Source organism: Clinocottus analis, unplaced genomic scaffold (genome assembly GCF_023055335.1).
Source record: "Clinocottus analis isolate CAN_PGR_092001 unplaced genomic scaffold, fCliAna1.0.p SCAF_17, whole genome shotgun sequence".
In the NCBI taxonomy this organism is placed as follows: Eukaryota; Metazoa; Chordata; class Actinopteri; order Perciformes; family Cottidae; genus Clinocottus; species Clinocottus analis.
The window spans coordinates 17,107,662-17,123,903 of NW_027175898.1; the positions used below are offsets into that span (position 1 = coordinate 17,107,662).

General features: G+C 46.6%; 2 protein-coding genes across 4 annotated transcripts in view; one reads left to right on the forward strand and one right to left on the reverse strand.

Moving 5' to 3' along the window:
* The first annotated feature begins 208 nt into the window (after window positions 1–208).
* Window positions 209–7,505, forward strand: dtx2 (deltex 2, E3 ubiquitin ligase). Of its 2 annotated transcripts, XM_068579696.1 has the most exons (9): window positions 209–837; window positions 1,512–2,100; window positions 3,513–3,571; window positions 4,098–4,397; window positions 5,287–5,354; window positions 5,465–5,632; window positions 5,741–5,902; window positions 6,227–6,316; window positions 6,547–7,505. In XM_068579696.1, the coding sequence occupies exons 1-9, from the start codon at window positions 513–515 to the stop codon at window positions 6,793–6,795; spliced, it is 2,010 nt and encodes a 669-aa protein (XP_068435797.1). In that variant the 5' UTR covers window positions 209–512; the 3' UTR covers window positions 6,796–7,505. The 2 variants fall into 2 exon arrangements, with proteins under 2 accessions (XP_068435797.1, XP_068435798.1); XM_068579697.1 differs by lacking the exon at window positions 4,098–4,397.
* Window positions 7,506–8,446: 941 nt separating this feature from the next.
* Window positions 8,447–16,242, reverse strand: part of gtf2ird1 (GTF2I repeat domain containing 1) — a 29,174-nt gene continuing 21,378 nt past the window's right edge. For both annotated transcript variants that reach the window (XM_068579695.1, XM_068579694.1), the window contains exons 15-27: window positions 14,554–14,592; window positions 14,000–14,080; window positions 13,024–13,207; window positions 12,789–12,850; window positions 12,399–12,470; window positions 11,792–12,059; window positions 11,633–11,661; window positions 11,093–11,140; window positions 10,898–10,975; window positions 10,301–10,493; window positions 10,129–10,166; window positions 9,425–9,531; window positions 8,447–9,267 (exon numbers count right to left, since the gene is read on the reverse strand). In XM_068579695.1, the coding sequence (XP_068435796.1) occupies window positions 9,199–9,267; window positions 9,425–9,531; window positions 10,129–10,166; window positions 10,301–10,493; window positions 10,898–10,975; window positions 11,093–11,140; window positions 11,633–11,661; window positions 11,792–12,059; window positions 12,399–12,470; window positions 12,789–12,850; window positions 13,024–13,207; window positions 14,000–14,080; window positions 14,554–14,592 (1,268 nt within the window). In that variant the 3' untranslated portion in view covers window positions 8,447–9,198. The remainder of the gene's footprint in view (window positions 9,268–9,424; window positions 9,532–10,128; window positions 10,167–10,300; window positions 10,494–10,897; window positions 10,976–11,092; window positions 11,141–11,632; window positions 11,662–11,791; window positions 12,060–12,398; window positions 12,471–12,788; window positions 12,851–13,023; window positions 13,208–13,999; window positions 14,081–14,553; window positions 14,593–16,242) is intronic.

Below are 16,242 nucleotides of genomic sequence, written 5' to 3' on the forward strand. Positions count from 1 at the left end.
GCAGCAGTATCAGTAATCAATTATTTTGTATGTTCGTGTATTAAATACATTTAATTACATGGATTCCCTCTCAAATTGGGAATAAAGAATGTCTTATGTGTCCCCCCCTCCCCTCTCCCTCCCTCCATCAACAAAAAAAAAATCCCATCTCCGGTTAGTTCCCATAAACGTGCCTCGAATTTCGATTTTTCCCTGTGGTCCCTGAAGGCGGCCGCGAGAGGAAGGAAGGAACCCTGGCAACGCTGTCACAAAGCTAAACGTTATCCGCGTTCCTGCTAAACCCTAAACCCTCAACATGCACTTACATGTCCAGCGAGGCTCTCTCACGTCTAATATCCGCCGCATAGCTTCCTCTAAAGCGTGTTAACGAATTTACCATGGCGTTTTTTAACGAGCCGAGCTAGCGGACGTTTTTGTTGTTGTTTGTTTTTGTGTGTGTTCCGTCGTAGCCACGATCAGTCGGAGCCGCTAGCTAAACCAGAACGAGTTGTTTTGTTAGCTTCGGTTGAAACATGGCGATCGTGTCTGGCTCCTGCGCCCGGGTGAACGGGTCCAGGAACGGGCCCTCGGCCTCGGCGTCGGCGGCCACGCCGTCCGGCTCCGTGGGACAATCGCAGCCCATGATCGCGGTGTGGGAGTGGCAGGACGACCTGGGCTACTGGCGGCCTTACAGCGGCCAAGTGAGCGCGCACATCGAGCGGTGTTTGGCACCGCGGGGCCCGAGAGGAGGAGGAGTAGGACCCGGCTCTACGAGCATCTGCCTCGGACAATCAGACCCCAGCCTGTCGCCTTATCTCATTGACATACCGAGCTTGAAACAGTTTCGGCAGGACACGGGTGAGACATTTATTTACATGTTTTTTCCCCCCCAAAATGTTGTGCCCCGAAACCATCACAGTTATCGGGCCAAGCTAGTAGCTAGCTAGCTTAGCGTTAGCTTACAGGAGCGCTGTTGTTGTGAAGAATGTTTACATAGCTGCGAGCTAAGCTAGGCTACATTAAGCACCCAGGAGGAAGTTGTGACATTTATACAACTCTGTCAGACGAGAAGTGTGTGTTTTCTGACTAATTTATCCACGTGACATCTCCGTAACCCGACACTTTGCTGACGCTTGTGAGAATTAGCATGTTGTTGTTGATGTTGCTTCGTTCAGCTGATTCGCGCTATCGAGCCAGTTCGACTGACATTGTAAATAAACAATGACGTAGCTGGTTGTTATAACACATGTATAGCAGGGTCAGAGCTCCTAATGATAATTAATAAGCTTATAAAGCAGCTGAATTAGATAAATAACTAATCTATCTATCTATCTATCTATCTATCTATCTATCTATCTATCTATCTATCTATCTATCTATGTGTGTGTATATGTGTGTGCATATGTGTGTGTATATGTATATCTATGTATAAGTGTGGAACTCGGGACTTGTCATTTGTTTGAATTCATTATTTTTAACACATGAGGTTTAAATGTTGTGTTTTAAGTGACAAATCCTCTTTTTCCTTCCAGGAAAGACCCGGTCGGTCCGCCGGTCCCTGTTCGCTCAGTCCTCGGGCCTCGGCAGCGGCGTGTACTGGGAGTGGCTCAACGACGAAGGCGGCTGGACCCCATACGAGACTCGAACCTCCATCCTCCTGGAGCACAGCTACCAGGCCCGCCAGGGCACGGCGGACCTGGGCCCGCACGGATACAACTACATCGTGGACCTCACGTCTCTGGCGCAGGTCAACAAAGCGACGGGCTTCAGGCGGCAGGTCCGGCGGCAGTGCAACCAGCCCTACCCGCTGGCCTCGCTGGGCCCGCCGGCCATCCCCTCGGGCCCCGCCTGCTCCTGCCAGCAGTGCCTGAGCCACAGCAGCACGGGGCCCATGCCCAGCCGCTCGCGACATTCCTTTTCCTCGGGCAGCCTGAACCGGCCCAGTCTCCAAGCGACGGGGAGGGCCGGCCCGGCTCACCCCGCTTCTGTCTACTCGCCGTACCCGAGGAGGCCCCTCTCCGTGGGGGGGATGTCCTGGGGCAGCCCCTGGCCTCCGCCGCCCTCTGGAAGCCAACTGTCAGCGCCGCTGCTCACCGGCTCTACCAGCGCCAACGGGCTCAGGTCGGTCCCCGATGTGTGTGCGTGTGTTGGGAGTGTGCGGTGTAATGCAGTCGGGTTTGAGCGGAACGACAGCAGAAAGATTTACTGGTGGCGACCTCTAAAGTGATGCACATCACGCTTCCCTCCATCTGCTCAGTCTTTCCTGTCCGTCTCCACTTTGACCCGTCGTCTAAAAACAGGAATGACTAAACATTATCTGCAGCTGCAGCCGCGCGGTGGCATGTTTGTTTTGGCTCGGGTGTCTCCGTCATCCTCTTCTGGTCCAGCGACACAGAGAGCTGCCTTTTTAAAGACGAACATGCTCACTGAAGTGTGATGACGATGAGGTTCACTCCTTCATCATTTAGTGTCGTCTCAGCCGGTGGAAGTGAATAACAGGAAGCTGGACGCTCACCCTGCGCTGTGAACGCATCCTCTTCAGTGCTCACAGGAGCTCATGCGTTAGGGAGTCTAGTCGTGTTTCTTTGCATATTCATGAGTGTTGACCTCTGCTACGCTAGCTGGTGAGATAGACGCTTACAGGAATATCAAAACAACGAGAAGCTGTGTTGTTTTCCATCGTGGTTACGTCTCATCCTCCATGCAGAGACGTGTGTGTCAGCTTGTCCCTGATGTCCAGAGGCCTCACGCTGTCTGAGGCTGGTTTCCTCCCTTTGTGTCATCGTTTGTTTAAGACTTTAAAAAAGAGGAGGATGAACAGGATTAGAGCTGAAACACTTTGTCAGTGAGTGGATCAGTCGAATGATGATTGTAAACAATGATGTTGCTCATTGAATGTCATTTATTAAGAAAAAAGCCAAACATTGGTTGACTCCATCTTCTTAATCGTATGGATTAGAGCTGCGTTCTGATCAAAGAAGTTCTGAACAGAAAATATTTCAGGTTAAAAGCCTGAAGCTGGACCAGGTGCTGCTCTGGGTAAATGTGTGTTTCATTTCCTCGCCGGCTGTTTTCCAGTCAGAACTGCCGGCAGCAGATTGATCAGCATATTGTGAGTCTCAGCTGCAGACGTTGACGTGTTGAGGATCCGTCTCACGGCCTCCACCATGAAACGAAGCTATGAAATGAATCACCAACCATTTTGATAATCTATGAAGTCTGTTCGAGGAGGTTAGTTAAAAATAATAAAATGTCCTCTTGAATGTGATTGTTCTGGGTTCTTCACTCATTCTGTGGACAGATCAAGACATTTGAAGACGTGGTCTTCGGGTTCTGAGCAACACTTTTCTGACATTTAACAGACAGAATCATGAATGTTCCGTCTCTTCCTCCTGTGTCGGGTTTGTTTCCTCGTCGCGTGGCGACAGCTTTTATTTCTCTCTCGTCACCGTGAGAAACCGAACCGGCCAGAAGTCTTTGTTTGCGTTTCATTGTTGGTGTTTCTTTAACCGTCGTTGTTTCCTGTCCTGCAGCGTTCCCTCCATCTCTGTGCAGCTGAACGGATCCACCAGCGTCAGCTCCGCGTTGGCAGGTAAACCTCCCACCTGTCACTCAGGCGTTTGTTGGTTCATGTGCGCTTTGCTTCTTCTTCTTCTTCTTCTTCTTCTTCTTCTTCTTCTCCACAACATACATAGAAGAAGGAAATGAACAACAACACAAGTTCCCTTTTGATGTTTGAACCATCAGAGAGAAACTTCCATCCAAGCCAACAAAGCTCAATATAAGATTATTAAAGGCAGATTGATGCTCTTCACGAGCAGAAACACTTTCATTGGGATGATTAATATTGTTTAAATAACTTTAAACGCAGCTGTCACGACTAAAAGCAACCATGAACGTTGAGAGTTTTGTTGTGTGTGAGTGTGTGTGAATGAGAGAGTGTGTGTGTGAGGAGTTGCTGCTACATTTCTCATCCTTTTTGATTTGTTCCTTTCTCCTCCTGCATAATCTCCACTTGCTCTCAACCCTCACCTGCTCCCACCTTGCCCTGCTCCCATCCTGCCTCCACCCCCCCCTTCCTTCCCCTACCCCCTCCCCACCTCCCCCACCCGCTCCAGGCATGGCCTCCATTTTGATGTCAGCGGTGGGACTCGGCGTGCACTTCACCACCGCCCCCCTCCCTCAGCAGCAGCAGCAGCAGCAGCCAACACAGCAGCAGATACAGCAGCAACTTCAGCTACAGCAACAGCAACATCAGCTGCAGCAGCAACAGCAACATCAGCTGCAGCAGCAACATCAGCTGCAGCAGCAACCTGCTCCCTTCTCGCTCCCTCCTCCTCTCCTCCCCCCAGCCAGCCGGCCCAGCAAGCCTCACAGCAGCAGTTCAGTTAGGAGAGCAAAGAGGCAGCACAGGAGAGGTAGCCCCTCCCCTCTCTCTCTCTCTCTCTCTCTCTCTCTGCTTCACTATCACCTCATCCTGCATCCGCTCTCCTTCATGTGTCTCCCCGTGTTCATCCACTTTATTGCTGCTGCAACTGCGTCTCCTGCAGCCGTCCAGCAGGAGGTGAATCAGAATCACTCAGACGCTCCTGAAGACGTGTGAACGCAGCCTCAGCGAGACGTCCCATGAGCCTTTGCTGCAGCGATCGATCGGTCGAGGGCTGGATGACGGGCGGTCGTTGGACTCGTTCTGTGTAGAACCTGCTGAGTTTATCACAGAAGAGTCGACACGTTTGATCCAGAACTTCTAAAAAGATTCAATCCTCAGCTTCACTGCTGCTGCTTTTCTGTTCTTTTCCCACCTCACATGAACACATGAACACATGAACACCTCCTCACACCCCATCTGTCTATGTCTGGAAACACGTCAGTCAGCCGGAAGGAAATAGCTAACATGCTAACATGCTAACCTTTAAAGAAAGGCTGCCGTCTGGCAAAAAAAAAGTTTTACTAGCTTTCTGAAACAGACGTGTGTGTGTGTGTGTGTGTGTGTGTGTGTGTGTGTGTGTGTGTGTGTGTGTGTGTGTGTGTGTGTGTGTGTGTGTGTGTGTGTGTGTGTGTGTGTGTGTGTGTGTGTGTGTGTTGCATCCTGTGCAGTCAGACGTTCTTCACTCGGCAGCAAACTGAGCTCTTGTGTTTCACGGAACAGGGGTCGTATCTTAACGACTGTTTGACTGAAAATCCCCTTAAAATTCATTTCATTTCACGTTCCTTCTCTCCAGATTCCCGTCTCCCCGTGAGGCTGGTTGTTGTTGTTGTTGTTGTTGTTTAGAGGCTCATGCTCTCTCTCCCCCCCCCCTCCTGCAGCCTCGGCTCAGCGGCCTGAGGATGTGATCCAGCGCTACATGGAGGTCGTCGCCGGCGTCCAGGACGAGGTAAACGCTGCTTCCTGCAGAAGGTTCTCTGGTTCTGTCTGTGAGCCCAGAGCTCTGAGGCGGGTTGGCTCCTCCTCCTTTAGTCCCTCTAACCTGGCCTTCCCCCTCAGGACTGCATCATCTGCATGGACCAGCTGTCCAACCCGTCCGGCTACGAGACCCCGGCCCCTGAGGAGGGCGGGCGCGGCGCGCTGCCCGACGCCGCCGGCAAGTTCATCAAGTGTGGACACACGCTGCACATGCTCTGCATGCTGGCCATGTACAACAACGGCACCAAGGTACACACCGTTGTGTTGCTGTTGTGTTACCGCACGAGGTGTGGCGAGATGGAGGGATGTGACCTGAGCCTCCTGCAGGCGTCTCATGGTAGCCTCTTGCGTCCTCAGGACGGCAGCCTGCAGTGTCCGTCCTGCAAGACGATCTACGGAGAGAAGACCGGCAACCAGCCCAAAGGCAAGATGGAGATCTACAGCATCGCCCAGTCGCTGCCCGGACACCCCGACTGTGGAACCATCCAGATCATCTACAGCATCCCACCTGGTCTGCAGGTACGTCTGCTGCAGCCGCAAGGGGGGCTGGGAGACGGTTGATGGCTTCAGGGATAGTTTGTTGCCTCTAGAGTTGGTTGTCTGGTAGTTTGTTGCCTTCAGACTCAGTTGCTACGTGTTTCGTTGCTATGAAGGACGGCAACTTCCCCTAACAAGTGGGAAGTTGCCTCCAGGTGTCTGGATGTAGAACTGAATGCCTTCTGAAGCTGAAAAGATCCTGATGAACGTCAGGACGACGAGCTCCTTAAACCTGGGATTTACCTTCCAGTCACATCTGTTCTCCTCTTCTTCCTCCTCTTCCTCCTCCTCCTCCTCCTCCTCCAGGGCTCGGAGCATCCTAACCCAGGTCAGCCGTACACCTGCAGAGGTTTCCCTCGCTTCTGTTTTCTACCCGACAACGACAAGGGCCGGAAGGTGAGAACCTCTTTTAGTGTTCCACGTGTTCCAAAACGTTCTCGTGACGTCACATGAATATAAAATACATATTAGAGATTAGTTATGAGCTGTTTACCTTTTTAAACCTCTGCGGAGAACTTCACCACAGGAGCACTTCCTGTAACTCCACCGGTCAGCATGTGTGTGACTCACTTGGCGTAACGCCGTCTCCTCGTGTCCTCTCCTCGTCTCCTCTCCTCGTGGTGAAGGTGCTGGAGCTGCTGAAGGTGGCGTGGATGCGGCGCCTCATCTTCACCGTGGGGACGTCCAGCACGACGGGCGAGCCGGACACCGTGGTGTGGAACGGCGTCCACCACAAGACGGAGATGATGTCCAACATGTCGGGCCACGGCTACCCGGACCCCAACTACCTGGACAACGTGCTGTCCGAGCTGGCGTCCCAGGGCGTCACGGAGGACTGCTTCAAGCCCGCGGGCGGCAGCGGCGGCGGCAGCTAGGCCACGCCTCTGATCTCCACGCCGCAAAGTTCAAACCCCCGGACCTCACGGCGGGACGCGAGCCGAACGGACGCTTTATCCTCCTCTACATTCCTGATCGCCACATTTACCTGGAGACCGAACTTCATCACTCTGAGCCTCTTTCATCCTTCTGGAGAGTGTGTGTGTGTCTGTGTGTGTGTGTGTCTGTGTGTGTGTGTGTGTGTGTTTCCAGCCTCCTCTGTGTCCCAGCTACCACGAACCCGGCAGCTCCCATCGGGGATAAAGAATCTCTCATTAAGCACTTTAGTTCTGACGGTGCATTTAGCGGTCGTGGGATTTTTTAACCCTCTGAACCCTCGAGCAGCTGTTTGTTTGTTTAGTTGTTGTTTTTTTTTTGCCCCGGTCACTTTTTTCTTCACTGCAGCGTCTAAGAGTTCGTCACAGGCTGGAAGCAGAGACTCAAACACAGTTATAAGTTTAAAAAAAGACCCAAATATGATCTAACGTTTGGGAAAACACTGGAATCTGAAGACAACTTGTGTCCGCTCTGCGTTCTGACCGCCGCATCAATCACGGCCTCCTGGTGGCGCCGAGGAGCTCAGGAGATTTATGTTTTTTTCTTAATTTATGTCCTTACAGGATCTGGTGAAAAGCAAATAAAAATATTTGGGGCTCGAGGTTTTTTTGAAATGAGACATGTAGAATAAAATGGTTTTGGTGAAATATCACGATTTTGAAGCTTCATTTCCCTTTTTTTTGACACGAGGTGTTCGAGGACAGTCGGGAAAAAGGAAAATCGGACGATGATGTTTTTTTTTCTTCAGTTTTTAGCGTTTCCATCCAGTTTGTCTTCGGGGTTCAGAGGGTTCTGGAGGTTTATGCAATGATTCATGAAGCTTCTGGTAGCAGCGAAGAGGAGGAAGAGGAGACACTTTACTGATGTGAATATTAAAAAATAAAATAACTCCACAAACACCAGAGGAGGAAGCAGCCACGTGTGTTTTTAAACATTTTCCTCAGTCTGTTGTTCATCTGACGTCTCGAGCCGTTTGGTCCGAACAGATGGGGAGATATTAAAATACATATATATATTTAAAAAAAAGAAAACTCGACAGTGCGACAATCAAGGTCATCGAACGCGACGTCCTGACGTGTAAAAATGAGCTGAAGAGGAAAAAAAAAACATCTGTAATAAAGAAATGAGGAAAAAATGAATCCTGAGTCTTGACTTTGAATCTGGAGTTCAATGTTCTTTATGATGGAGATGATGAAGAGGAGGAAGAGGAACGTCTCGATCAGAGCTTACTCGTCTTATTGGTTTACTTTTATATATATATTTATATATATTATATATATTTTATATATATATTTTAATACATATATTTATATATAATATATATATATATTATATATATATATAATATATATTAATAAATATATATTTACATATATTTTTAAGTATATATATAAAAACTATATATATTTATTATATTATTATTTATATATATTTTCCGATCACATAAAATAATCCTTCATTTCTCTGTCGCAAAGATTTTCTTCATATTTATAAAAAAAATCTTATCTTAATATATTTAAATAATTCCTCATCTTCACACAGATAAAATATGAATAAACATGTCGTACGTCAGAAGCAAAGAAAACAACCAGGTGAAAAGTGCAAGGCAACACATTTTATTTCAAAGGCCTAATTGGCGTTAAGGTTCAGCGTTATTAAATATGCTCGTCGCAGTAATAACACACCATTCTTTCCTTTACACGATACATTCAGGCTGACTCGTAAATGAGATATTTTACACGATGGTGTGCTAAACATAAGGCGGCCGCGTGTCCACTTCGCCTCTCTTGCTCTTCGTTTCCTTTCATGAATAAGACACTTCACGAGCCGCAGACCGGAAATCAATGTATTTTACATCCCTGCACGTAATGTTATATTTCAATAAATATAATAAATAAAAAGTACAAATATCTGAATATTATGGAACCAGATTGTTAAAGACATTGTTTTGTTGTTGTTGTTGTTGTTGTTGTGTGGTTTGAAAAACAAACAGTGTCAGTAACGTAGCAAACAGACAGACAGCGACGCGACTCGGTGAGCGGACAGACGGCGAAACATGAATGTTTGAGGACAAACGAACCAAAACGCTGCCGCCTCAAAGCCTCAGAGCCTCAAAGCCTCAAAACCTCAAAGCCTCAGACTCAGAGCCTCGGAGGCTTTGAGCTTCAGAGCCTCAAAGCTTCAGAGCTTCAGAGCTTCAGAAGACAGAAAACAAGCTTCTGGCTCCACATTCATCCTGTTGCTCCTCGTCACGCTGCAGTCAGAGGTTTAGTCTGAAGAAGTGTCAGTGTGGAAGAGTTGTGAATACCAGTCTTCCTCCTCTTCCTCCTCCTCGTCTTCCTCCTTCAGTAGTTCACTTTCCCAGGAACCTGCACGTTCACTCCGCTGTAGTCCACCATGTACATGGGCCACTGCTGCGGGCGAGAGAAGAGAGAGAGAGATTATATTTTCAGTGTGAGGCGTTCAGGCGCTGGAATTAAAATCAGTTTTTTGTCCCCTCGTCCAATTGTAATTATTTCCTGTTTAATCCTGTTTAATCTTGATGATCGCCGTGACGTCCCTCACACTCACCATCACTGGAATCTGATTGGTGGACATGAGGTCGGAGGAGGCGGGGCCTCGGCTGCTCTCCTGGACTCTCTTGCGCTTTCGTCGATTGGTGGAGACGTCTGTCGCTACTGGAGACACAAAACGACCGTTTACTGTCCCGTGGTTTTAAAGATCGGAAGCTCGACGTGAACTCAAAGACTCAAACATCTGGAAACTCAAAGACTCAAACATCTGGAACTCAAAGACTCAAACATCTGGAACTCAAAGACTCAAACACCTGGAACTCTAAGACTCAAACACCTGGAACTCAAAGACTCAAACATCTGGAACTCAAAGACTCAAACATCTGCAACTCAAAGACTCAAACATCTGCAACTCAAAGACTCAAACATCTGGAACTCAAAGACTCAAACACCTGGAACTCTAAGACTCAAACACCTGGAACTCAAAGACTCAAACATCTGCAACTCAAAGACTCAAACATCTGCAACTCAAAGACTCAAACATCTGGAACTCAAAGACTCAAACACCTGGAACTCTAAGACTCAAACACCTGGAACTCAAAGACTCAAACATCTGGAACTCAAAGACTCAAACATCTGCAACTCAAAGACTCAAACATCTGGAACTCAAAGACTCAAACACCTGGAACTCAAACACCTGGAACTCAAAGACTCAAACACCTGGAACTCAAAGACTCAAACACCTGGAACTCAAAGACTCACCTGTGTTACAAGCTTGGCTGCATATTTCTGCAAAAGGCCTGAGAGAGGAAAGAGAATAAACGTTATGAATAATCTTTCTTTCCTCGCAGCTGAACCTCTCCAGCGTCTAATCGCTGCGTTCCTCGTGGTTTACACTCCGCTGCGAGGAGGAAGATGGAGGTGAAGCACTCACTGCAGCTGGCTCTTGATGGTGAACGCCACGTCGGCGGCGGCCTGCAGGATCCTCTCCAGGCTCAGCAGGTCGTAGCTGTTGGGGTTCCTGAAGGGAACGTCGTCCGGCAGCCCGCCGACCTCCACGGACTCCGGGCTGCCGCGGATCAGCTTGTAGGGAACGACCACGGAGCGGTCCAGGCCCAGAGCCTCGCCTGCAGGCACAGGGGGCGGGGCTTCAGAGGGCGTGGCACACGAGTATATACATGTGTATATATAAAAATATTTTTTTTTTTTTCATGACTTTTAACCTAATTTTCAGGACTTTTCACCAAATTTCCATGACATTTAACAGTTTCTACAACTTTTAACCAAATTGTCATGAATTTTAACCAATTTTCAACAACTTTTTTACGAAATCTTCATGAGACATGGCCAATAAAGCTGATTCTGATAATGTAGCATAAGCAGGGTTCATACACATTTTGATGAATGCATTTCCAAAATTCCAAATTTCCATGACTTTTCATATGAATAGAACACATTTCCACGACTTTTACTCCACTTTGGGGACTTTTCCAGGCCTGGAAACGAGCCTTGAATGAAAAGCAGAAGTCACCGTATTTCCTGTTGAACAGCTCCTTGACTTGCTCTCGCAGGACGACCTTCTCCCCCATGCGGTTGATGTCATCGTCGTCTGAGAGACGGAGAGAATCCAGTTAGTGGAGGAAGAAGAAGAAGAAGAAGAAGAAGAAGAAGAAGAAGAAGAAGAAGAAGAAGAAGAAGAAGAAGAAGAAGAAGAAGAAGAACTCACCGCTGATGGAGGCGTAGGCCTTCTTTAGTAAAGTGACACGTCGAGGTGCTGGAGGAAAAGATGAAGCATTAATATTATCAAGTGTGTGTATATATATATATATATATATATATATATATATATATATATATATATATATATATATATATATATATATATATATATATATATATATACACATATATATATATATATATACACATATATATATATATATATATATTCAAAATTGTTTTCAAAATCTGAATAAACTCGTACTAAATTCAGATTATCTCCTCAACTACACGGACAATTTGAGTTATTTAAAAAGGTTTAATGTACAGAAAACCCTTAGGAACAAAGATAATGAGTTTATATATGTGTGACTGGTTTATTGGTTTATGAGGCACAGAAAAGGACAATAAATATATATATATTTTGCATTAAAAGTTGTATTCTGTCAAAGTAACTATATTTGCTTTATTTAATATTCAACACAGCTCTTATATGTTCAGAGAATCTGTGCAAACTTTAATACATGAGGCTTCATGTTGTTCTCACCTGGTTTTGGAATGAGTCCTTGAAAAGGTCTGCACAGAAGAAAGAAAGGAAGTTTTAACTCAGTGGAGTGCAGCGATATATAACTCAGGTGCTTTTATTGTGAAAGGGCAGACAGGAGGGGCGTGTGATGAAGTCATTCATGTATCTGGCGCTGCACACCTGGTGATGGTGAAGTTGATCTTGTCGGCGACGGCCAGGATGCGCTCCAGGTTCTGGGAGCCGAAGGTGCAGGGCTTCCTGAAGGGGATGCCGGGCGGCAGCCCCTCGATCAGCACCGAGTCCGGGTTGTTCTTGATCCGCTTGTAAGGCACTTGCACCGGGTACTTGATGCCCAGAGCCTCCCCGTACTTCCTGTTGAACAGATCCTGCACCTGCTCACGCAGCGTGTTGGCCAGGTCGATACGGGAGAGCTTTGACTCCAGGCACTCTGAGGGGGGGGGGGGAGATGGAGAGAAAGATGGAGAGATAGAGAGAAAGAGAAGTGATACACATCTATATACAGAAGCTCCTTTATGTTGCATCAACACTCATGAGGTAGAAGCTCCTCTAAGCTCCTCCCCCTGTCTTTAACCTCCTCCTCCTGTCTCTAAGCTCCTCCCCCTCTCTTTAACCTCCTCCTCCTGTCTCTAAGCTCCTCCTCCTGTCTCTAAGCTCCTCCCCCTCTCTTTAACCTCCTCCTCCTGCCTCTAAGCTCCTCCCCCTCTCTTTAACCTCCTCCTCCTGTCTCTAAGCTCCGCCTCCGTCCTGTAAGCTCCTCCCTCTGTACCTGAGAAGCCGGGTCTCTTGCACAGCGCTGCAGCGTCTTCTGGTCCTGCTGCAGCATCCGAGACGTCCAGCTCTGTGGAGAACATTTATTTATTTACGACAGGAGGTTAAAGGCCTCTTAAGGTTTAGTTTAACAGACGTTAAGAGCAAACAATACATCCCAAAGAGGAGATCTCTGCCATGACTGTTTCCTCCTCAGACGAGCGCTTTTAAAAATAGCTCATGAACTGGATTCAACCTCCTCACTCAGAAAGCAAGAAGCATTAAAGCTGCTTTATGTCTACACACACTACACACACTACACACTACTCCCTTCAGGAGAAGCCTTTGCTCATGAAGGAAGGTCAAAGGTCAGACATTGTGTGACACCTGTGTGGAGGTGAAGACGTACCTGCATCACAGATGGGCATGGAAGGCATCTCTTGTTTCACTGGCTCGGTCAGCAGCTCGGGCCTGAAGAAGAAGAAGAAGAAGCAGAAGAAGAAGAAGAAGAAGAAGAAGAAGAAGCAGAAGAAGAAGAAGAAGCAGAAGAAGAAGTAGTCGTATATTTAGACTTCATAGTTTTCCCGTGTCTCAGAGGGTACCTCCATGGTGAGAACGTCCCGTGCTGGACCGTCTTCTCTCACCTTTTGATGATGAACTGGATCTGGCCGCTGGCGGCGAGGATCTTGCGCAGCTTGGCGGCTCCGAAGCAGTTGGGCCGGCGGATGGAGACGCCGTCCGGCAGCCCGCTGACGTACAGGTCCTCCGGGTACATCTGGAACTTGGAGTAGGGCACGGTGGCGGGTTCAGGGAGGCCCAGAGCGTCGGCTGAGGAGAGGAGAGGCTGAGATGTTCATAGCTTCCTGTTGTCTTCAGTCTGATAGTTCTCCCTCATGTCATGAGCCGCTGTGCTGCAGGTCTTCATACTTTCTTTATTATGTATCATGTGCGTGTATGCACCATGAGAGCTCCGTGAAACCAGAGTCAAATCCAAGTTAGGATGACTTTTAACCAAATATTCATGTATTTTAAACAAATTCCCAGGACTTTTCACGACATTTCCATGACTTCTGACCAAATGTCCATGAGCAAACATTGTGTGAAATGTGTGTGTGAACAGTAAAAAGTGATCAAATGTAGTATTTAAACTAACAATGAGGATTCAAAGCATACAGTAAACCTTAAATGACTCAAATGAATGAGAGACAATAGTTTGATTAAAAGAATAAACATTTATATAGATGCCTGTATGGATGCTGCTGATATTTTGAGCCTCTTTCTTTTAGAAGCAGATTCATTATTTATAACTAAATGAACGTCATGAACACATGAATATAACACGTTTACAGGACTCTTGCAGGTCCATGACCAGATGAACCCTCTACAGGGCGTCCTGAATGATGTTTCTACGTTTATTAACATCCTCTCTTCTGTTCCTTTGTGCTCATGAAGGATGAATGATGAATAACGTCCTATATTCTGTTCTTTAAGGCGACTCTGTAGCGTCTGTCTCTGGACTATGGAGGAAGAGCAGCCTCTAAAAACCTTCACAAACAGTTTGAATAGTCTGCACAGCGTAATGTTTGTGACCTTGCCGTCCCCGCGTGACCTTCAGCTTACCGTACTTGATGCTGAAGAGACTCTCCACTTGTCTCCGGAGCTGGAGAATCATTTCACCAATGTCCTCCACCAGACTGCCGGCTAATCCAGTCACGCGTATAAAAAAAGAAAGAAGAAGAAACATTTAGAGCGGCAGCAGCATCAGGAGGAGAGTTATTACAGGACATTACTGCAACACAGACACGAGGAAGAAGAGCGAGGGATGAAGAAACCAGGACGTCAGCATTCAATAGCAATACTGTATGATGTACTAACTTCTAAAGGCCTTGTATATAATGTGTTGCTCACTTATATTTCATATTTATCTCATTGTGTGGAGGTCAACCTGTGAAATATCTATAAATTCAATAAATAATAAATACAAAAATTGTTACTATGAGCACACTCAGCTGCACCTTAAATAATATACTGTGTATATATATATATATATATATATATATATATATATATATATATATATATATATATATATATATGTATATATATATATATATATATATATATATTTAAGGATATGAAAGGGTTTTCTCAGAGCTCAGGAGGTCGGCTCGTACCTTCAGACGGTCTTCTGGCGCCGGGCGACAGAGCTTCAGCTGCAGGAGGAGAGACAGAGCGCTTTCAACCGCCACAGACAAACAGCTCAACGTGTGATTAGCATTAGCATTAGCATTAGCATTAGCTCTGCAGAGCAGCAGGCAGCTGTTTGAACTGATAAGTAAATTGCGGTTAAAAACTCCACAAATCTTTCCTGGATGACCTCATCCTGATCATTAGTGACTCACGTCTGGACTCTTCATTTAAATCTCTCCGTTCATCCGGTTCTCTCTGCTCTCTCTTTGCAATTTGAAATTCCAGGACTATAAACCAAATTTCCAGGACTTTTTCCAGGTTTTTAAATTTCTTTTTTTTTATTACTGGTTTTCTTTTCTTGTATGTAATACTGACTGTGTGGATGACCAAAGATGACCTTTAAACCAAATTTCCATGATTTTTCACCAAATTTTCAAACCTTTTTCCAGGTTTTCCAGGACAGTAACAATCCTGCATTTCCTGTACAACTGGTTTTCTTTTCTTGGATGTAAAACTGACTGTATGGAAGACCAAATATGACCAAATTTCCATGACTTTTCACCAAATTTCCAATCCATTTCTCGTCTGTCTTCTTGTATAATGCAGAATGTCAACGAGGGAACACTGTGATAAAAAGAGCATCGTATCGGCACATAGTTCTACATTCGTGGCGTTTGCTGCACTCACCTTCACGGTCTTTCCTTTAGTGGTCATTTTGTGAAAGAAAAGAAAACTTAAACAAAGCACAATCAAATCAACAAAACAAAACAAAACGCCTGAAAGCATCGTGAGCTCATGGTGAGTAGACTCCTCCCTCTCTGTGGCGTCGTTTAGGAACCAATAAGGCCTCATTTATACGTTTACTATTATTCAATAAAATGTCCTTTTTTGACAGTTTTATTCACGGTCCAGGATTTTAATATGTTTTTATAGACGTGCTTCTGGAATATGGAAACAACCCAATGATGTTTCTGGCACTCTTTAACCCTTAATAAACGCATCTTTTGCACCTTAAAGAGTCGGTTCACATAGATTTCTGCTTGTGACTTGAATGTTTGTGGTGTCGAGTACAAGTAAACCAAAAGCATCTGCTTGGTGAGACACCAGCAGAGATGTGGGTTTGTATTTTCAGGAGGGGAACCGACCCTCCAAAGGTGGAAAAAAGACTGAGATGCTTTCTGATAAATGAGGCCGCTGCAGTTTAGAAAGAGAGAGAAGTCGACTCGTTAGTCTGGGAGGTGGACAGGTCCGTGTTAGAGAGGGGGAGGGTTGTCTCTAATCATTCTGGGCAGCAGGACTACGATCTGGGAATGCACACGATGCATCAGTGTGAAGGGGGCTGATGGGTGGTGCCGTTCACAGAGGAGAGCTAGTGATGGGCAGACTGGGAGAATAAAGGAGAGGAGAGAGAGAGAGAGAGAGAGAGAGAGAGAGAGAGAGAGAGAGAGAGAGAGAGAGAGAGAGAGAGAGAGAGAGAGAGAGAGAGCTTGGGGGGTTCGGAGCTACGAGTGTCTGGGGAGGCTTTTGGTTGAGGGGAAGACGAGGAGTGGAAGAAAAAAAAAGGTGTTTTCATACGTGTGGCAGCTTATTTAGCTCGCTACAAAAACAGCCAGAGGGTGGAGGTGGAGGTGGAGCCGGCGTTCCAGAGGAGCTGCGGAAGGAAAGGAGATGGA

Excerpts from the sequence above, each read along its gene's own strand:
- dtx2 (XM_068579696.1), top strand. The coding sequence starts at position 513 with ATGGCGATCGTGTCTGGCTCCTGCGCCCGGGTGAACGGGTCCAGGAAC. Across the intron at positions 2,101-3,512 it reads ACCAGCGCCAACGGGCTCAG|CGTTCCCTCCATCTCTGTGC; the intron begins GTCGGTCCCCGA and ends CCTGTCCTGCAG. Across the intron at positions 5,633-5,740 it reads TGTACAACAACGGCACCAAG|GACGGCAGCCTGCAGTGTCC; the intron begins GTACACACCGTT and ends TTGCGTCCTCAG.